General features: G+C 36.8%; 1 protein-coding gene across 1 annotated transcript in view; it reads right to left on the reverse strand.

Annotated features, from left to right (window-relative positions):
- Positions 1–23,314, reverse strand: part of slf1 (SMC5-SMC6 complex localization factor 1) — a 64,091-nt gene that overhangs the window by 21,883 nt on the left and 18,894 nt on the right. Inside the window, exons 9-18 of the mRNA XM_041237698.1 lie at positions 21,526–21,687; positions 20,843–21,009; positions 20,190–20,324; positions 16,843–16,993; positions 16,469–16,610; positions 15,880–16,025; positions 12,921–13,090; positions 11,626–11,711; positions 1,286–1,378; positions 51–233 (exon numbers count right to left, since the gene is read on the reverse strand). Of these exons, the coding sequence (XP_041093632.1) occupies positions 51–233; positions 1,286–1,378; positions 11,626–11,711; positions 12,921–13,090; positions 15,880–16,025; positions 16,469–16,610; positions 16,843–16,993; positions 20,190–20,324; positions 20,843–21,009; positions 21,526–21,687 (1,435 nt within the window). The remainder of the gene's footprint in view (positions 1–50; positions 234–1,285; positions 1,379–11,625; positions 11,712–12,920; positions 13,091–15,879; positions 16,026–16,468; positions 16,611–16,842; positions 16,994–20,189; positions 20,325–20,842; positions 21,010–21,525; positions 21,688–23,314) is intronic.

The following is a 23,314-nucleotide window of genomic DNA, read 5'->3' on the forward strand; positions in this document are numbered from 1 at the left end:
GTTACAGAGGAAAGCATTGTGCCCGCTGGTTGGCAGAACCGGATGCTTACCGCCTTGACTGAGGAGCAGCTTGGCAATGTCCAACTCTCCAACGCTGAGGGCATCATGCAGAGGGCTCACCCCGTCCACCTGGGTAAGAAGATCTACATCCGGGCAGTGCTGCAGGATGGCACGCACACACTCAATGCTGCCATGGTTGCAGGCTTCATGCAAGGGGGTCCAGCCTGCATGGTCTGAATGAACATGTACACACACACATAATGAAATCAGTCAACTTACAAAGCAAATCAACACTGGTGCTAGCCTTCATAAAATGACTAAACGTACATGCATTTCACAGGCAGCTTGCTTCCTTGTAAAAGACAAAACATAACATGATGGCCATTTTGCAGTTTTTGCATTACTATTAAAACGATTTAATGGAAATAATAAGTAGGGACAAGGAAAATGCATGTCACTCCATAAAGTATTATTATGATAAAGTGAAAACCTTTAATATGTTAAACCAAACAAAGAGCCAAATATATATTTTTTGATTTATTCACTCTATCTCACTGTGAAAACACAATACAGATTCATTAACAAAACAAAAAAGCCAACTGGACTGTATGGGATGGGGGGGTGGGGGGAATAAAAAAAATCCAACCCATCCTAATAATGTTTTGAAAAGCAATCACAGTGATGTTTTTTTGTTTTTTTGCGTCTTGCTCAAGAGCAGATTTTTCATCTCTTTGGAAAATTGGCATTTAAATGGAGGAACGATACAGTAAAACTAGAAAACAAAAGCCTTTTCTTTCACAGTGGTCAAAAAGGAAAACGCATTCAGTTGTGAGAAGGAGGTATTGTTCAAGCCAGGAACCATAATATAAGACATAACAGCTCTTTTCAATTACCAATGGGCATGTGACCTTTTCCCCCATACTCCCAGTCATTTTCAGTCACGTGGAAATATATATATATATAGAAAATTTTAGAATTTTACACACACACACTTTATTTTATATATATATATATATATATATATATATATATATATATATATATATATATATATATATATGCGTTCAAAAGTATGTACATACATTTACAAAATAACCAGTTTAAAACAAATTTGGAAAATCGACTGAGACTGTTTAAGGAAAAAAAAAAAAAAAACAGCCTTTTGTTGAATGCACAACATATGCAACTTAAAACAAAAAAGCATGCACAGATTGGCTAAAATCTGGCTCAGTTTGAATGGATTGATTGATTTTTAAATATTTGCTATAAATTAACAAGGACCTACCTTTAACATTAATGTCAACCCCAGGAACCTGAAGGGCACTGATCAACCTCTCGGCTTGGTTTCGCTTGCAGGCTCTGTGTAACACCGTCTCTCCTTGCAACAAAACAATTATCCAAAATTAGGGTGTGCCCGGCTAGCTTTCCTCTGCAGTGCTCAGAAGCAAATGCAAACAGGCACTAGCTAAAATCACAAATATTCCACAATAAAAACCCAGCTTTCTTCGAGACTGCAGAAAAAGAAAAGATTAAAAATCAAGAAGAAAAAAAGCTAACCGATTTCGACTTTTTTTTTTTTTTGGTAGGGCATTTCAATTTCCATTTCCATTATAGTGTGAAAGTCAGCACTGGATCTGCTAGAAAATCACTTCCTTGCCGGTATTGTTCCAGTCACGAAGTTCTGCTACACAGCCTTAGCACAATGGTTACGACAGTATTTTTCACAGACCGAGGGTTCAAAAGCTCCACTGGGCATTACGAATGTGCCACGTGATGTTTAAATCAGCAAACTACAACACCCGGGCACAAAAGGCTCCAATGGGTTTTATTTATATTTTTTTGTGTACCCCTTTTTTTATACAATATATCATTGTGAAAATATTAGAGAGAGAGAGAGAGAGAGAGAGAGAGAGAGAGAGAGAGAGAGAGAGAGAGAGAGAGAGAGAGAGAGAGAGAGAGAGAGAGGGAAAGAGGCGGCTTCATGTATGGCTGAACTTCACAAGAAAGTTTCAGGCCAAGCATGAGTGCTTCTGTACTTGCCAGAATAATACCAAACTGCAAATCTGCTAATAAATGGTTTACTGCCTCTCAACAGGGTGTCTGGCTGTACAGAATGTTGGCTTGCACAGATAAAGCCCAGTGTTTATTGTAAAGGCATCTTTTATATGTAAAAATAAAAAACACCTTGAGATTTCAAGTCACATAAAAAAGGAATGAGCACAAGATGCACCTTAGACAGAGTTTACTAAGTAGGAAACTTAAAATGCACTCAGATTTCATGAAATGAAAATGTACCAGGATTGAAACGCCTCATCTGTATTCACTGCAACATCTGGGAGAAATGGCTTTTGAAATGCAAGTGTCAGCAAGAAACTGAAGCTTACTAGGAATTCACTGGATGCTTTAAAATCTAATTATGTAACCCCAGAAGCCTTTTTTGTTTTTTGACCCCATTTTACAGAATTGAATTGTTGTGATTTCTGTCAGTATTAAGATAAGGGTGGGTGAGGTTGTGTGGTCCAATGCTGAGAGCAAAAGAATTGCTCAGTGGCCACTGATTCACTTTGTGACCTTGTAAGTGTCTACAACAGCAATTATTCAGGCAGTGCTGCATTTGTTATTTATTTTTTTGTAATCTTTTATACAGATTTTGAATGTGGAAAAGAAAAAGCTGCTTATTTGTATTCAGTATATAATGCAATTAAAACCTACAACAACACATTTTTTAAACAAAGATTTTATGTCAGATGTTTTCTAATAATTTTTCAGGCAGTCTGAAAACAATTAATCAGGAAGAGGAATACATTAGAATACATTTCTTAACAATATTTGTCAGATGTTAATTTATTTAATAAATTATGCAAATAAAAAAAGCACACAGGTTAGTATAACAGTCATTGTTTTCAGAATAATGTCATTTTGTCTCAAAATGGCGAAAAAAGTAGAGTACTCTGGCACTATCCGTGTGCAAGTAGTACCCTTAACCAGTTTAGGGCCTTCCTGTTTTGGGTCCTATTTTAACTCCTATTGTGAACTCCTTGCCGAAAGCTGTAAGGGTTCCCCTTAATTTCAAATTGACTGAGGTGAAAGCACTGTGAAGAAACATTTCCTGTCCCCCACATGATTTTGGAAATTACAGGCCTGTTTCCCATTTTTATTGAGAAATTGATTAAAAAAGTTGTGTCAACTCTGCTTCAGGATCAGTTCTGTTGAAATGGATTGCTGGAAAAGTTTCACTCTGGCTTTCGCTTTGCTTATACAGTAGAACCAAAACAGCCTTATGGAGGATCTGTACTGGCACCGTTTGCTGATACTGGACGACTGTCTATTTGAGTGTCGCATGATCTTTCTGTTGACACTGAACCACGGTATTTTATAGGAAAAACTACAGAATTACATTGGCATTGCTTTGCAATGGAATAGTTCCTATTTATCACTTCAATGCCAGTGTGTCTCTTTGTGTCAGTACTCATCTGAGACTGCTGATGTGAAGTGTGGAGTTCCACAAGGCCCAATCCTTGCTCCCCTGCTCTTCAGTGTCTATGCTTCCCCTTGGATCAATTTCTAAAAAATATGGCTTTGGATTTCATCGTTATGCAGATGACTCTCAAATATATTGTTTTCTTCCCAAACCGAAGATGGCGGTCTCTGTGCTGTCTACGTCCCTGAGCAAAATTCAATGATGGGTGGCTATAAATGGTATAAAAATAAATCCTAATAAGACAGAGGTGCTATAACTGGGCTCCAGACAAGGTTTGGTTAAATCCAACCGTACTAAAATCCCCTTTGATAGTAATCTTTTGACTACACTATGTTACACAATTTTTGTTCCTGGGTAGTAAGTGTTATTTCCTAATTGCTTATGCCTCAAAAGTATAGAAAATGGCTATTATTCCCCACAAACTTTGCTTTTGTGACCAGGACAGTGATATTTCAAAATATCACTATTTCCAATGGGAAAACGGGCAAATGTGTGTCTTTTCGTTCACATAAAGTCAGAAAAAAACAACATATGAATCCAAATTAACATGTATTTATACAAAAGTAATACAAAAATGACTACAAAAGATTTAGAAGTGAGTAGTTTTTCGAGATTTACGATTATACTGTAAAGTACTCACTTCTAAATCTTTTGTAGTCATTTTTGTATTACTTTAGAATAAATACATGTTAATTTGGATTCATATGTTGTTTTTTTCTGACTGTTTTCACAAACTGTAATAAATAGAGTGAAATAAAGGGCATTCTATGGCCAGGTTGCTAGAAAGAAGCCCTTCATCAGCGTGGTCAACAAGAAGAAAATATGTCTTTTGCCAATATCGCCAGAAACAAGACGATTTTTTCAGCATGAGTCAAAATTGAATTTGTTCAGCTCAAGTGGAGGAGATGGTGTGGAGAAAGCCATCAGAAGAACTTTAATAGGGGTGTCTGCAGTCCACCATGAAACACGGAGGAGGCAACATTGAATCTGAAGTCAGCTAGGATTTTAAATGTACAGGGGTATTCTACAGGGGAATCTGAAGAGCTATGATTTTAAATGTACAGGGGTATTCTACAGGGGAATCTGAAGAGCTATGATTTTAAATGTACAGGGGTATTCTACAAGGGAATCTGAAGAGCCAGGATTTTAAATGTACAGGGGTATTCTACAAGGGAATCTGAAGAGACAGGATTTTAAATGTACAGGGGTATTCTACAGGGGAATCTGAAGAGACAGGATTTTAAATGTACAGGGGTATTCTACAGGGGAATCTGAAGAGACAGGATTTTAAATGTACAGGGGTATTCTACAGGGGAATCTGAAGAAGATCTAAGATTTTAAACGTACCTAGTTCTTCTACAGGGGAATCTGAAGAAATCAGCTGGGATTTAAAAAAAAGTTTCTGTCCCAACAAGATCAGTATTCCTGACACAAACTTGTACAAGACTGGTTGGCAGAAAAGAAAGTGGACTGGGTGAAATCTGTGGGATGAAGTAGGTTCCAGGGTAAAGAAAGTGAAATGGGTGAAATCTGTGGGACGAAGTAGGTTCCAGGATAAAGAAAGTGGACTGGGTGAAATCTGTGGGATGAAGTAGGTTCCAGGATAAAGGGAAGCACTGTCAAATCTAAGGATAAATCATGGAAGAAAACTACAGCAAAACATGGAACAGCATTGAACCAGACAGTTTGACAAAGTATGACAAAAAGACTGCAAGCTGTTATTAAACCAAAGGGAGGTCCCATTAAATACTGAAAGTGTAAACAAATACAATAATACAATTAAAAAGAAAATTAGAAATTAATGTTTACTTGCTTGAATAATTGTTTTGAGACTGTCTGAATAATTGTTTGAGCAAATCTGGCATAACATCTTTGTTTAGAAAAATTATTATAGGAGAAAAAAAGTGTTTGAATTGTATTTCTGAATTGCCTCAACATAGCCTGACACACTGGAAAGCTGGATGTGGTTAAATATCTCTTGAAAGACCATGGGAAAATAGAATTATATTGAAAGTAGAAGAGTGTTTGTCGCACACAGCAGATCATACCAATATATGCAGGCAGCACCATTTTAATAACAATTTGCAACTGAACAGATTTAATTCCACTACCATTAGGAAATCCATAGAACAGTTCCCAAGCTATAAGTTATAAGCATTCATAGAAATAAAATTCCAAAGACAGAAACAAAGGTGAATGTATAATAATAACAATAATTATAATATCTAACAATTGGGCCTTAGCCATCTGTACAAAACCTCACAAATGCCAGTCCTAATAGAAGCACTGTTAAATCACTTCAATGGCTGCAACTTGGATACAACAGTTCCATTACAGGGGTAATTGCAAGCTCAGCAGTTACGAGCACGGCAAGGACACACATTCTGGTGCCAGTTTCTATAAATTTTCTTAAACCAGACTTTCCACACTAATAAAAAATAACACGTGCATTGTATTTGTAAAGCAGCGCTTTTCACTTTGAATTTTAATTAAGATACTAAAACACAGGGCTAGTTGGGTTAATAAAACAAATCCATCTAGACAATCAGCACACTTTTTTTTTTTTTTTAATGAAAGGTAATTATCACTAAAGGTTAAATAAATACATCCAGCCATTTGGAGCAAACCATACCATGAGAAAACCATCCAAGATGACTACAGACAGTTAATTGGTAGGTCAGGGTCCCTTAACACATTCCATAAGGAGGCTACTGTAGTTTTATACAGTGCCTACAGTGTTTATGGACAGTATTCACATTTATATGTCTGGTGGTAACCGACCATCCATATAAACAAAAGGCTTAAATAAAGAAAAAAAGCTTAAAGTAAACTTACTATAAAATAGCATCCCTATGCTTAGTTTACTATTAGCCATGAAAGAATTTGCTTGTTAGTTTGTTGTTTTCTTGTCTATAGAGACGGCATGCAGTTCCCTATTCAGTATGGTCCCTACAGGGTTGAATCAAGTGGTTAAGTGACCAGTTAATCTCTTCCCAATTTAAAGTACATGGCGCTTATGTTAGAATAATCTTAATTACCTATATTTCTAATACAATCTATGACTGTGTAGAATCTATGTGTGTGGGTTTTAAGTGTTGGAATAATCATGCTATCATTTATAGCATTTACTTTGTATAACCTGTGTGTATCTGTTTGAAAACACTGTTATAAATTAATGTATTCCTTTGTAAAACCTCTGCTTTGTATAACCAGTTTGGGTGGGGTCCTGTGTGCTAAGAATGTGTTTGCAGTTGGGGGAAGGAAATTAGGTCAGAGAAGCCAGAAAGTGTGGAAAAGAACAGGAATGGCAGTCCCTGAAGGTAACCACACCCAAACAGCATCAAATTAGGTTCAGACAACAGCCCATATAAATGAAAGTTAAAGATTAGTTAAGAGTGTTTACCTGACAACCAAAAAACAACATTACTTTCATTCTAGGCTATCCATTTGTAAACCAATGTAAAATCGGTCCTAAAATGATAGACTATGATTAATATTAATTGCTGGTAAAAAGGACATTACAATCTGAATAAAAACATACAAATATCAAAATGGAATAATTACAAAAGAATAAGAACTAATTATCATTAGTAAAAATCCAACACTAAGAAAATCATTCCAGTAAATCTTACCCAAATAGATATATATATATATATATATATATATATATATATATATATATATATATATATATATATATATATATATATACACATATATATATATATATATATATATATATATATATATATATATATATATATATATATATATATATATATACATATACATATACATATCATATATAATATATATATATATATATATATATATATATATATATATATACATATACATACACACATATACATATATATATATATATATATATATATATATATATATATTGCTATTGAACTTCGCCGCACGCATTATGGTAAAGGTGGATTAGGGTTTTTTTTTGCTTTTTTTGTTTTTTTTAAGAGTAATTTATTTGAAGCTGTAGTTAGTAGAATATTGAATGCTCATTGCTCATTGCTCATGCTCATGTACTTCCAATCGACATCCTAATGTCACAGGAAGGAACTGAGTCACCAACAGCCATTGGGACAGCAGTGACTGGCATTCAAATGAAAGCCCATCAATGGCAAACATTTCAAATCTTTCATTTTTTTTTTTATTTAGAGAATGATCATTTAAAAACAAAAAACAAAAAAGTCTTCAAAGACTCAAACTACCTGAAGCGACTCGTGTTCCTCTTTCATATTGAAAATGTGCATTTACTAGGGCTGTAACAAAGTGTACACTTTGACCGTTGATGGTACTAATTTGTAGGGATGGGAATTTTAAACGTTTAAAATGTATAAACTCTAAATAAATGGTTAAACGTTGAATAATATGCTAGATGTATAATTGGTCAAGACAAATTTCAATTTTTATTTTTTTTTTGTATTAATTTAAAGGAACTTACCATCATATACTAGTATTCCATCACGTATCTGCCTTCTCTGGTGCCACAGTAAGGGCGGATATTAGAAAAAGGAAGAGGCTTAGCAATTGCGTCCAAGTAGCTTTTCTATTGGTGCAACAGAAAGATTGACACCATTGTGGGTTTTATTCTCGGTCGATCTGCCACTTCATTGGTGCACTCTGTTTTTCACTGCTGTAGTGGGTGTGGTGTGGTATCAACTCCACGGAGTAAAGGCCTTTGCACACTGTACCCGTTCCATCATTTAGCATCCTTCAGCCGAATAAGTTGTGCGTCGCTCCTGTGCACACTAGATGTGCTAATATTGTACTTCAGAGCGCTGATGTGTAGTGGAGACTTTGTAGTAAATCTACCTAGTTTAAGTATTTTAATAATAAATAAACAATTCTGTTGTACATAACTTTGAACACAAAAAAATGTTAAATGCACTATAAACTTAATGATCAACAAACGCTGATAGAAGTTAAAACCTTTGCTAATTAAGTTTCTACTAGATCTACAATAATGTTGTTACGCTATACATAATAAAACAAATTTAAAAGCAGATGATATTACACAACACAGTTGTCATAGCATCAGAAACCACATGACCAATACTTAATTTAAACACTTGTTCCTGTAATAAATACTGTACATCCAAAAGTTGGGAAGCTAGCAATGACCTTCTACTGCTCTGTGTATGGAGTCAGAAATTCCATCACTTTCATGTACTGTAACTTGTTAAGCCCTGACCGCTCTTGCCCTGTCATGCTTCTGTCTCTGATATGAGTTTCCAGGTTAGGCCATTGCTTCTTTATGTCCTCGACTACAATTGAAATAAAAAGTACAAAGCTTGCAGTAATCTATACTGCACAAAATCCATGTGTTTATGTATGCTGTCAGTTCATAATTTCATGTTTTATAATACATATCATTCATGCCCCATCCAACGCAATGTCTTTCCATATGTTTTCTTTTTTTTCAAAGTCTTTGTAATCTTTGTTGGATTTATCATAGAGTCATTTTTGTTTGGCGACACACACAATTAGATTGTCCATTTTGTTCAGGTAACTGCAAGAATTCCCAGTCTTTTTCATTGTTCAATGTATTTTTTAACACACATCAAATCGGATCAAATCGAATTTGTTTCAATTCCAAAATTGATGCATCATTGTCGTACGACAATTACGGACTGGGTGTGCAAGCTGTGCTATTGGATCCAGCATGGCCTTAATAAAGTTAATGGCAAGTGTTTTTTTCTGAAGTTTGTTATATATTTTTAATAACATGACATCTCTAAACAAAGGAACAAAGCGAAGCCACGTTTAGAAGTATTTTGAGGAGCCAGATGAGAAAACTGTGGTATGTAAATAATTATGCCAAACAAAATTGCCGTACCACAAAACAGATTCAATTCTTCACCACTTGAAATGAAAACATTCATAGAATTGCTGTGGCTGGAGTTACTGAATGCAGTAAAATGCAAACATCCATACCAAACCAAAACAAAGCTTTAATAGTGGTACAACAATTAAATCGCTGCATCGATTATTGATCATCTGTCCTTAAATTTCCTGAACTTCAATTACATATTGGTGAATTGATACACCAAATTAGAAGCCAGTTTGAAGTCTCCTGTTGACGGTAAGCCAGTTTGCATTAAAACCTTGAGTGTATGAGGCTGTGCTGCTTTTAGTGCTTGTACGGTAGATAAAAAACATCAGCACGTTGCTAGGATACACACTTTAGGCCTCTACATTTGCGTTGGACAAGCCAAATCACAAGTAGGCCTATTGTATTCACGTTTTCTTGATTTAAGCATTAAGGCAATATGTTTTTGTTTTTAATTTAATCTATAAAAAACCTACTGATTACCTTCTTTTGTTTCATAGCATGTTGTGTTTGGATTATATGGCGATATTATATAAAAATAAGCTGAATTTAGTATGATAGTTAAATTACTTAGGATTTGTGAGATTCCTTAAAACGTTTTGCTTTGGCCATAACATGTTAACAGCAGTGAACAACCACAGTTCAGACAGAAATGACTTCTGTTAAAACACAGTATTTTTTATTATTATTACAATGTTAAAGGGACATCTGATGCGGATGCACACTTATTCTTTTCAGTTGTTAAAATCTCAAGTTAAATCTCTGTTAAATTTATTTTTTTCTGAACTGTTCTAATTTGAATGCAAGTTGTGCCTTTTTGTTTAACTACAATGCACAACTGTTGTTGGATCTTCTGTTAAAAAAAACAAAAACAGTAATGTTTGTGCTTTATTTTAAAAATAAAAAGTCAATGCATCGATTATCATTGATAAATGCCTATACAATAATCAAATAAGAAACTAGGCTGCCGATTGCACCACCACTAAAATTATTAGTGTTGGTGTTTCATACTTATTCTACCATAGCACTTCTCTTGTACACTATGTATTCAGTACATATTTTAGTAAAGCTATAAATAGGTCTGCTAATAAATGGTTTACTGCCTCTCAACAGGATGTCTGGCTGTGCAGAACGTTTTTACGAAACAGTAACGTTGGTTACAAAGTATGTGCTACTAGATTGTCATTTGCTTTACAACTTAAGCAATATACTTCTGAGATGTGCTCCAAACTTACAGCTCCACTAGACATTTATCCACAGTAAAACATGACACAGGTTACCAAACTGAAAACTTTACCCACTTTCAATACTCTGCACTCAGAGAGTAGTTCTCTTCAACATTACTAGTAAAATGTTTAAAAAACACTATACTGATTAAATGACATCAGTTTGTGCATACAGTAACAAAAAAAAGAGATAGATTTAAATAATGTTCTTACCTTATCCGTGTTGATTTGTGCCAGTTGAGGGTCAAAACAAAACCCATTGGATTAAAAAAAAAAAACCACAACCAATCCAGGAGAGCAGCATAACTCATTTACAAAAAGTAAACACTGTCCACAGCAGTTCAGTAAATTGATCCATGGCTTATATTTTACCTGGACACCGTCTTTCAGCAAGGCATTTGGTAGCCTGGTGCAAGATTTGCAACCAGTTTTCGAAACGCTGCTCCCACAACATTATTTACAGGCCTCACAATCTTGGGAATCTTGGGTCACTACATTCACAAGCATACTTGGAATCTGCTTTGTTCTGTCGCTATTTGGATTTTTTCAAAAAAAGAAGCACTGGTGGTACATGTTTATTTTTACCCCGGTCAGATTTTGTTTGGAGTTCTGCAGGGCCCCATCTCATTAAATGTTCATGCAAGTTGAGTTTCTGGAATATCTCAGACACTTGTCGCATAGGCTGCACTTTACTTTCTTGCTGTCTTCTATTTTATTGCCAAACGTTGGAAAGAACTGTATCATGGTCCATACTTGTTAACTAGCTCTGTTGCTCACTCTGAAGACTCCCCGTAGATGTGATCCCATGTTAAAACTCACATTTTTGCTTAAAACCTTTACACAGAAACAATGCACAGGCTTGACTACTGTAGTGTTCACACGATACGATGCATCGATGGATTGCCTCAGCCTTAAGAAGCACAGAATAAAACTACCAAGACAGGCTAGACCTCGATGCTGGTCAGAACAGTGATTTGTCTGGAGCACTGATCATACCCTACCAGGGTTTGGATTAGACTCTTAACACCATACAATTAACAACAGTAAAATTATCTTACCAGCCAGGTTAACTTTCTGCAGCCCCTTTAGAATGTTCTTGTATGATGGGAGGAACTTGGAACCTCCGAGGGACTTTTTAAATGCCCTAAAAGGTAGAAACAGCTCATTGAATAAACATAGCTGTAATTTGCTATCTATAATTTGCAATCAGTCTGTAGCAAATCAGGAGAAAATGTCTATGGGTCACAAATATTCCAACAGTGAACATGTGTTTTGGTGAATGCTTTCATCAGTGTAATTACATTCATCTAATGTTTCTGTAACACTGATCTTACACCTTTATGTAGAGGTGATGGGAGGGGTGGGGTGCTCAATTTGCATGCATGTATTGTTTTTGTATAGATAGGAGGACACACAGTATTACTATTACATGTATTGTTTGTGCGTGCATCCCTGGTTATTACATGTTAAAAAAAAATAAATCTAGTTGGCCTTAGGAGGCCTTTTAAAAACTAGTCAAAAGTAAAAAAAAAAAAACTAGTTTCACATAACTACACAACTACTTCAAGGCTATTTCTACTGCAATTCTCAGAGATAATTTGAGTTCTTCTGTCAAGATGGTTTTTGGCATAAATTGGCTACCTTTAAGACATTTGACAGAGTGGCGACAAGAATAGAATGTTGTGCTTACAAAATAAGACTTGTTATCTAATAATTGGGTTGTTTTATACAAAGAGTTGAATCTCCAAGCTAAGTAAAGTGTTTTCAGTGCTCGATGGCCGATTTCTTATTAGGAAGAAGAACATGTTGGTGTAGAGGGGGTGTCATCTGTTCCGTAATAGCCATACTTTAGTTATTAACGAATAAACAACAGACAAACACATCAAATTTGCAAAGTGTGTACAACTTGAGATGACTCAAGACACACTTGACAACTTTCAGCATGTGCCTGCCTAAGATCAGTCTGCTTTTTCAAATGTGATGCAAGGCATTGGGGGGGGGGGGGGGTAAAGAAAACCTAAGCAAGAGAAAGGTATAGAGGCAAGTAACAATATGTTTCTAGTATAAAATTATGAAGAACCCCATTCAGCCTAGTTGTTTTCTACAGTATTGCTGTAAAAATGAAGCATCATTCAAATCTATGCACTAAGAAACCTATATTTGAATGAAGCTGGTTTAAAGATTACCGTTGTATATTTTGATATTTCTTGCAAGGTCACATACAGTATTTGATAATAGTGATGGTTTTACAATAACTAATAACCCATTTTGTAAGTTGTTAAGTGTGATTTATTTAAAAGGAGGCTGTCCCCACTAGACATTTGAACATGGTGATGTTATAAGTATTACTTACGGGAGATTTGGCAGCACATTGGCAGGGCTTTGGCTGTCATCACTGGTAGTGAACTCTGGTGTGTGAGGTTCAATCCCAGGCCACGGTCCCATCTTCTTTCCCCCAGGGTTTCTCGCTCGGCTTGGCCCAGAACTGCTCAGTCTCCCCAGGGCTGTTACATATGAGGAGACCTAGTGGGGGGCAAGGACATTTACTCCATGAGCTTGAAGTGTTGGTGCAATTCCATCAGTTTCCTTCTAGTGAGCAACCTTACTGTCAAAAACCAGGTTCTTAACCCCTTCTCCTCTCACATTAAAACATCAAACAGGATAAAGACAGCTAAATTTCACAATATTCAAGGGAGATGTCAGAAGCCATTTCTTCAGCACGTCCGAAGTCAGTTGGGGTCCTTTGAGTCACACAATACAATTTATATATAAAAGTACTGCAGCCTTTTCTTTACATACTGTGTATTGTTGCAAAATTCTTTTAAAAAACACACATCACTGTTTTGACATTTTTTTTTGACTTGACCTCCTTGGTCATTATCAATCAAGTAGTATTGATAATGTATATATCCTACACACACAGACAGACATATATTTGTATATTAATACAAATATACAGTAGATACCAGTCTTTATTAGTATCCAAAGCACTGCTATGTTGATGGCTTTGCACTCTGCTGCTGTGAGTCAAATCACAGTTGGAGACTTGAATTGGTGATGAGGGTATGGATCTTGACAGGAACGGAGTAACCCTGCCCTAAAAAGGCAGCAAACACCACTGAACCACGAGCAGGCATTGACAGGTAGTGGTTAAAGGTGAACGCACAGCTGCTCTAGTTCTGCCTCTCCTGGCAGGTGTCATCAATAGGGGTTTGATGAGTCGTACATCCAGGTGAGGGATACCGTGGGGAACATCAGCTATAAAAACTGGATTTATATGCCAAGTCCACAGCTAGCTGTCTAATAGGCATCTTTGATTTTCTCACCTCGACAGCACATTGCTAATTAATATAAGCTCCCGCCAAGCACAGATCAACCTTTACAAACAAATTGGACAATTGGACAATTGATTTTAATCCCTTGCGACTCTTGAGGCCAAAGCAATTTCTTTTAAAATTTTAAATAAAATGTACTCTCAAGGTTAGATTTAAGGAAAGCTACAAGCGGTATTACGCTCCATCTTTTTGTTTACCCACTTAAGGGGCATTCAGACACAGCGCGGCAAAAGCAATTTTTTTCAATGAAGGTGGAGCAGCACTCAAGCGGCACTGCAGAGCAGCGAGCAGGAGATAAAATAAACTACCAGCAGCCAATCAGGAGAAAGTAGGAAGCTCCTTTGCGAGGAAGAAATAAAAAAATAATAATAAAAATTAAATGGAGGAAAAGCTTGTGGTTCTGAGTTCAGATTTCCAGAGTTGTATAATACAACATTAGCAGGTTTGAAATCTGCTTTTGTATCCGCCGATGATATTCGTGGACCCACAGCGATCTTACTTTTTTTTTCTTCAGCAGAGCAGGGCGATCGCAATTATCGGTTTTTGTTTGCTGTTCATTGTTCCAGGTATTGTGTTGTCAGATGCACAGTACCACTGATTGTTTCCACTTTTACAATTTCCCCCCCAAAAGTCTGATTTACTGGGATGGCAGTAGTTGCATTTTTTAATCATGGGTATAAGATAATCCTCAATAATATCAATGTTCAATAATGCTTTTAATTCACACTCTCTTTGCCTATACCCATCAAACCAGACAAAACTCACAAAGAGAGAAGAAAATACCTAAATTCTTAAAAGCAACATGTTTTTATTTTATTTTAAACACAATTGCCTGATATTTTGGGTAATTGTGGAGGGATTATGATGGTGTGTGTGGGAGGTTTATAAAAAAAACAAAATTATAATGTTTTGCTCCTCATTACTTCAAATACTTATATGTTTTTTACTAAGCTTTGTGTCTTCTGTATAAAGAGTTTTCCATTCCCGCTGGAATTTACTGTCTGTTGCTTGTACATGCAGCCGTGACGTAACAGACCGCCCACCGACTTTCCCCTGCCGTGTTTGGTGTGAACAGTGGTCTGTGGCTAGTGCTGAGCGGCGCTCAAGGAGACGGCATACGCCACGTCCGGTGTGAACACGCTTCAGGGCTAGGCTCCAATAAACACAAGGTCACCATGATCTACTCTTCTTTGAAAACATTACACAAACAAAGGGAGCAGAACGCCGCTTCTGGAAATCGGAGATTCGTCCATTGCAATGAGGGGGAATAAATAACCTAAAAGCAGATTTTGTCTTTAAACACCAAGCCGACAAGGTTTCACCGATCACAGTGCAGCTGTTCGACTAAGTACATACATCCCTAGCGGGGAATAATAAGACAATAAAAGAGCCCAACTGCAGTTTAAGTCTGGATACAGATTCTTCACAAGGTTCTCTAGATACATACAAAACACCTCAACCTGATTTAGATGGGATATGCATCGGTAGTGTTAGATACAAATTTATGGGTTTCATGAATAAGGTCAGAGTCCTTATTCTTATAAGCGCTATTTGAAACTCTTGCTTTGTCAAAAAATAAAGTGTATCTTGCCCTTTTCAAAGTTTGCACAACTGTAATGAACAGGGAATGACTGTGTTATCTTTGAAAACAACACATTATATATAGAGCAACTTTATATGTAGAGCAATAACATACATCAGTTTGAAGATAATCAATTCAGCCTGCTGCCACAAGCAAACCAGACCAGGCTGCCATTTTGAATAGGAGGTCAAAGGCACCCAACTAATTCCCCAAGGGTGTATATTATACCTGGGTTGTTTATAGTTTGTGAAACAAGTAATTTGTGAGTTATAATTCAGAGCTGGACAAAAACAGGAGTTATTCAAATAAGCACTTCCTCGAGGGGAATTCATATAAGCACTTCCTCGAAGACAACTTTGGGGAGCATAAAAAACAAACGAAACAAAAAAACTTACAATTTTAAACAAAGAAAGAGGCTCTGGGTGAAATGCAATGCTGTTCTGTAAACAGAACTTTCTGTAGATGGCATCTGCGGTAAACATGTTCAGCCAGGGGGACTGCTGGTATGTGATAAGTGTCTCTAAGTCCATGAAGGAGAAATCTGAAAGACAAAAATATAAATTTTATTTCACTGCACTTTTTTTCAAAAGTGAAATTTAAAAAAGATAATTTTGGCATTACACAGGTGTGGGTTTGGAAAAACTGTATGCAGCTACAGAAGAATTGCTTCAATTGCAAGGTTCACTTTTCCATCCCAGGTGAAAACCGGCATTTTTAAATAGCAGCTTTCAGCTGTTATTCTGACAAAATATTAAAAGAACCTCAACATTTATGGCTGGTAGTGCAGACCCAGATTAGAACTAGTCTTGGACTACCTACCATTAAAGTGTTTAGTGTATATTGACAAATCAAACTTAATACAAGAATTATGTTACAAAATCGTGATTTGTATCTTCCAAATACCAATTAATCTTAATTGACACCCATTCACTGCAGGATGAACTACAGTACGGCAGCAGCAGCAAGAGGCCTCTTTGTACCCACCTTCACATAACATAACAAGATATTCAGCCAAGTCTTTCACTCCTTTTTCTGTTAGATGCCAGTTTAGGTTTGCTCGAATCCAGTACTCCACTACTACTCCCAGGATTGCATGCAGTATGTAAACCAGTTCCATCTTGGCAGCCTAAACGAAGAGAGAATTTTTATTAATTTGCAGATTATGCATTCATGAGTTCCTGCTGTTGAAATGTCATGTCATAATGAAACCAGGAGGTTAACGAATGGATTATGGAAACTATGTCTACTACTCTGTACTGAACTGCTTACTCTAGCAAGCAAGTTCTTCTCACTCACATATTGTACAGAATTTTTTAACACATACACCTGTTATTGCTTGGAAGGTATAGTTAGCTTACCTCCTTTGATGCATTTAACCATTTGGTGGCAGCAACAACAAATTCTGTTAGCCGCTCAATAGGGTAAGTGGTCAGCTTGGATTTTTCCCATACACTCCAAAAAATCTTCACCAGGACCGTAGGATTCGCACCCTTCCAATCTCTAGAGTTGCTAAGAAAAATAGTAGACACATAGGTTATTGAGATGGTATTATTCTTTATTTATTTCCCACAGCTGTCTTTCCCAGTCTTCGAAACATCCTTTCTTTGTTTTTTAATTCTCCAACGAGGCCAGAGGTCACCCTGAGAGCCATATGACTCAGGTCCCGATCTTCACTTCACACGCGAGAATATCTAACACTATGCATTAATATGTGGTAGCCACTGCCATTATACATGCGATCCACCTTTCAATACAGCTATTACAATTTCATTTTTTATTTTCATTTTAGCTATAATATAATTCGCTGGCTGACCCTGTACAACAAGTCTTCTGTCATCACAAACTACTCCCTAAGCAATAAGATGACATCAGGCTGGTTGCTCTGTATTGATTATGGAGATTGCCAAGCCTTCTGCATCCTCCAAAGCGGTCCAATCAAAGGATCCTTCTTCTGTGTGCTCTGGATTTCTCTTGGCATGAACTGCTGCATGTTACTGTATCCTAAGCAAGTGGGGTATGTGTAGGTTTCTGGTATGGCTTCAGGAGAAACGCCCAATTGGTTCACGGCTCTTGTGGGGGCGTCAGTACAACTCTCACCTCTCGACAGAACACCTTCACTCCTGACTCGGATACTTCCTTCCACTCTTTAGCCTTGTCTCTTCCATGGGTTCTTCTGGATAATGCATCCGTGTCTATGTATTTCCAAGTTTATACTTCAGACTAAAATTATGATTCCAGAGCTGCAAGCCATCTATGCCCTGTGGCATTCAGCTTTGCTGTCATCAAAACGTAGGTGAGCAGGTTGTTGTCTGGCCTCACTTCAAACTTGGCACCAGAGGTAGTGGTGGAATTTATTTATGATGGCCCACTTTAAAGCTAGAAACTGTAACTGATGTACTGCATTATTGTTTCTCCGTCGTAGACAATTTCCTGCTAGCAAAGGCTACTGGTCTCCACCCTTCTGGGTATTCTTGGTATAGTACAGCTGCTAGCCCACTGATATTGGCATTCATATGACGTGTGTATGGTTTGGTACTATCAGTGAACGCTAAGACAGGTGCATGGAGAAGACACTGGATAATCCTCTTGAACACAGTGGTGCACTGGGGTTTCCATCTCTCTCCAAAGGATTCAGACATCTTGAAGTAAGTATTCTCCTTCATCTTAGATGTTCTTTGATCTTCCTGGGCTGGTGGATAACCTTTTGTGAGCTCCAATAAGGGCTTCTTGATTGCCGAGTATCCTTCCACAAATCTCCGATAGTACCTGCAGAATCCCAACAAAGATCGCAAATACTTTAGATGGCTTCTGATGGCTGCTCCCAGCTGACTACGGCTTCAACTTTATCCAAGTTGATAGCTATTCCATCTTCAGACACGATATGTCCCATATATTTGACTCTGGGTTGGAAAAACTGGCAGTTGTCCAGTGATAACTTAAGGCTGCATGCTTCTAGCCTGTCCAGCATCTTCAGCAGTTACTCTTCGTGCTCTTTAGGGTTTTTCCGAACACTATTAGATCACTGAGGTACACCAATACTTACAGCAAATTCATGTCACCTACGACCTCGTCCATGAGCCTCTGGAACGTGACCGGCGCTCCAGTCATGCCTTGAGGCATACTTTCAAACTGGTTAAAACCGAAAGGGCAGGTAAATGCTGTTCTCTCTTTATCCTCTTTGGCTATCCTGATCTGGTAGCAACCGCTTCTCAAATCAAGTACTGAAAACCACTTGCTTCCGGATAAGCAATTCAAGGCGTCAACGCATGGTATCGTATACCGATCCAGTACGGTACATCTGTTTAGAGTGCGGTAGTCAATGCACATGATCACTGCTCCACTCTTCCTTCTTGCAACCAAAATTGGTGAGGCGTATGGACTGCGCGATTCCTGAATGATACCTGCCACTAACCTTCTGGACCTTTCCCTAAAGGGTCTGGGGTCACTGAGGCGAATGTTGTGCACTATGCCATTGGCAAGCCCTACATCCCACTCGTAAGTCAAAACACAATGTCTCTTTCAGCCATCCTCATGCATAGTCTCTCCTTCTATGCTTCAATTTATGCTGAACATGTTGTGTGCTTACAGCTTGCTGCGTCTCTCCCTCGTGTCTCTTCCAACACACAGCTACCACTCCATTTATGCTGCTTACGTCACACTGTCGGCTACAACGGGCTTCCAAATGGCCGTTGCTACACACAAACCTTTCACTTCGGGAAGCATACTAGGTTGCCTGGTGCAAACATACTATAAACACTAGATACAATGCACCCAGGACGCTACACAGCAGGGCTGCATACAGTACATCTAGGACTTCTGTTTTATGGTTTTTATTCATTTAATTTTTCGCTGCTTATTTTCAGCTATTTTTTTTTGTTTTATGTAGATACCCAGAAATCATTTTTATTCAGGGCTTTCGCTTTTTATATAATGCATGAAATTACTGTTTTTGGTTACTTTCCAAAATTCTTTGTCACAACATGTATAGTAACTCCTGTGTTTATTGGATATACACTGATTTAATTTTTTTTGTACATTTTTTCTAATGAATGATCTAGTATAATCAAAGCAAAATACTACACTTATTATGTATGTGGAGACAATAAAACTGATTAATTTTAAAATGCTTGATTTAGTAGTTTTTAAAAAATATACTTTTTTTACCACAGCCTTGTGATTTAATTTATGCAAGTGAAAATATGATTTTATTCAGAATGTTTGAAAAACAGACTTGAACATGTGTGCCTCGCACAGAACCAGGACATAAAAAACAGCTGATCCTGACAGTGAATACCAGAAGAAATCCACAATAAATGAAAGTGTGCAGTTTATTTTTTACAAGTAAAACTGAAAACAAATTCTTGGATACAAATTTATTTATTTATTTATGTAAGTGTTTTACTTATTTTTCTTCCCCCAAAATAACCGTTTTATAAGCAGTACAAACCATGAAATATATGCACGCCTGGGTGGTTAAAGGTCCTTGGCTTCACCAGCTGTCTGTATATTTCATGAGAACCGCACAACCCGTCGTGGTTTATACTTTATATATTTCAGTAGATAAATACTGTCTTCAAAATGTCAAGGTAAAGCATATAAACTGAACAGTACTATAATACGAATTGTAATGCAGATGTTAAAGGCCACACAAAAAAAATCATTTTTCTAGTTAAAGTTTTTTCTCTAATTCATTATTTTAACTTACGTGGAGTTTAAAGCATGTAGATCATACTCAATCAGCCTGAGAAAATATCTCAAAAGTTCTACAAGGAATTCTGTGAGCCCAGGCTGAACAGGACCAGGAAGGTGGTGGCAGAAAGGTCCACCGTCAATACAGAATCTAAAATGATTAAGCAAAACATTACATTAACCTTTTACAATATGCCATGCACTGTTCAGAAACCTCAGGTCCTGCCTTTCATGAATGAATATATATATATATATATATATATATATATATATATATATATATATATTATTTTTTTTAAACTCAGGTCCTGCAAAAAATTTTGTTTTTTTTGTTCGTATTTTCATAAAGTATACCTGTCAGGACTCAGTTCAGATTAGTGATTTGTTTTAGTACTAATTGTAATCTGCCCCATACTCAATGCCTTGTCTAGTCTTTGTATGTTATTATATTTTTTAAAAACTTGTCGTTCGTCCAAAAATCAGAAATGAAGTTGGTTCTATGCATTGTATTTATTTATTTATTTTTACCATAATTAAAGTTTAATGATGTTCAAAACTTAATGATAAAGCTTTCTGAATAGTGCCCACTCTCAAGTCTAAAACTGTCCCTGTACTTGGATTTTGCCTTTTCAACCATCTGCGATGCTGACACTTGTTTATCTTTCGTACCTTATAGCCATCTCCAGCAATGACCATGTTCCTTTTTTACAGTCAGGACACTGGAGAATGTCCAGGAAGTAACTCACTCTCAAAGGTATCCGACATGGAGGGTTATGGTGGAGAATCTCTAGCAAAATACTCATAAACATGGGAGAAAAAACTGGACCAGCGTCACCCTGACAAAATAGAAATCAGTCAAGCCATAGAAGTATTTATTTTAGTTTGATGAACAACACCATAAAAGCTCAAGTGGAGCAAATTCTGGGGGGGTCCTGTGGTTGATGATACTGTACATAAACTGCTTGTGTCAGAGCAAGTATCATGTGGTTGCAAAGAGCAGCTGTGTAACTCATGTCCACATGGTGATAAAGTGTCTGAAAGTGGTAAAATTCACATTATGATGACTGATGACTGTTGACCCCTTCATTCACAATGTGAGGGAAGACCAAGACAAACAATGCTGAAAACCCTATTGGACCACCTGAGCTGATAAGACCTAACTAGAAGACGTTGAACTAACCAGCAAATAAATCAAGGATGCTTCACCATGACTGAAGTTTCTGCATTTATTTATTGTGTTTAATTTTTATTTATTAAAAATTGGGATAATTGGCAAGACTTACATTAGAGGATTAATTTGCATTGTTATGGAAGAACATGTATGAATGACGGTCCCCCCCAGCCCCCTTTACCTCCAGTGCATGTTTCATTAAAGAATGAATAAGTGCTACAGGGGGGAGTCCACCAGCTGATAGAGAGTATCTGAGCTCCTCCAGTGCTTCAGTGAAAAGTGCATCCGCTAGAAGATATACAATCCTGTGAATGGAGCCCTGGCTAAAACCTGAATTTATATTCTGGAAAGACAGACACAAATAATTAAAATTAATGTATTTCTCATGATATCAACTACTATGAATGCAACAATGTATATCCATATATGCTGTGCATCAGATTAAAGATTATAAAACAAAGTTTTTTGATATTAAGGCAAAGCTTCAGATAGAAATTATTTAACCGGTATAAAACTAGAACGAAACTACTCAGAACAATCCTTTGACTGCAAGTAAGTTATTTTTTGCTAGCTTTAAACTCTTAGAATTATTTTAATTAATTTCACACATAAAATGTGCCTTTGCGTAGGAGTCGGCAGGGATCTGAAAGTTTTGCATTTACATTTTCTTGGAAACTTTACAAATATGTGTTCATTTATCCAGGAAAGAGTTAGAAATAGATAATAATTATAATAATCATTAAATAATATGACAATAATATATTTTGGGAAGCAACATATCCACAAGAACAAATCTAGCATTGACATTTCTTGATATCGGTCTCTGAAAATTAGTATGGTTTAAAACTGGCAATGCGGCAATGGCAAATCAAAAAATTATTTGTAAAATAAAAATGTATTAGTACAGTACAGTGGGGAAAAGTGAGAGATGTAATGTAAAGTGTTATCAGCATTGTATATTCTTTGTTAGAAAAAATGACACAGAAACTTTCTTACACTAGACACTTGCTAATCCAGACACTAGTAGACTGAACTGACCTGCAATGAGATTCATGCTATCATAATGAAATTCACGCTTACAGAAGCTAATAAATAAACTGCAAACCGTGACCTGCTTATGTAAAGCACAATGCATGTCCTGAAAAAAAGTAATTTAACTTAAAACAGAAACAGACTTTCAGATGAACACCACAAGAGAAACCCACAGAACACTTAAAACGTAATAACACATTATTATTGCATTTTTTTTTTTTTTAAAAGACCAAAAGCTATACTAAAAGTCATAAATAAAAAGATAAAAGCTGGGTGTCCATATATTCTAGTTCAACAGGACTCCCTGTTCTGTGTTAAGGTTGGTTTTCAATTCTCTCGCAGACAAAAGCTGAACGTCAGCTGCAGACACTTCTACGGATGCGCTAGAAGGACTGAATGCCCCCCATCCCCCACCCCCCGAGTACGCAGACCTTTTGACGCAGCAAAGTGGTGGTAGCTGTCAATCATACTTTCAGCCAGTCTGCGTTACTGCTGCTGGGGACTTGTGACTAGGGTTGCCAATCATATATATTGGTACAAGCAGCAAACAAGTAAAACTGATCAACGTTACTGATTTGATGGGGAAAATAATTGCATACAGAAAATAAATAGCGACATTAGCTTATTAGTGATTCGAATATATAAACAGAACAACAATAATATAAATAAAAAAAATACATTGTATTCATTATAGCCTATGTATGCACCAATACTCATTTTAGCAAAGATTCATTTATGCTTTTATTTCATTCAGTTTAGGAGGCAAGTTTAAAATCCTTTTCTGTTGTTCGTGTTTATTGGGTTCCTCAAAAGATACACCAGAAAAGGCTGTACGAATTTTCAAAAAAGACGCAGCACACAGCAGTGCAGGTGATGTAACTCTGACCGTCGGAGACCACTGACTGAGACCAAACATTGGGTCGCATTCGGAAGTATAA

Source organism: Polyodon spathula, chromosome 2 (genome assembly GCF_017654505.1).
Source record: "Polyodon spathula isolate WHYD16114869_AA chromosome 2, ASM1765450v1, whole genome shotgun sequence".
Taxonomy (NCBI): domain Eukaryota; kingdom Metazoa; phylum Chordata; class Actinopteri; order Acipenseriformes; family Polyodontidae; genus Polyodon; species Polyodon spathula.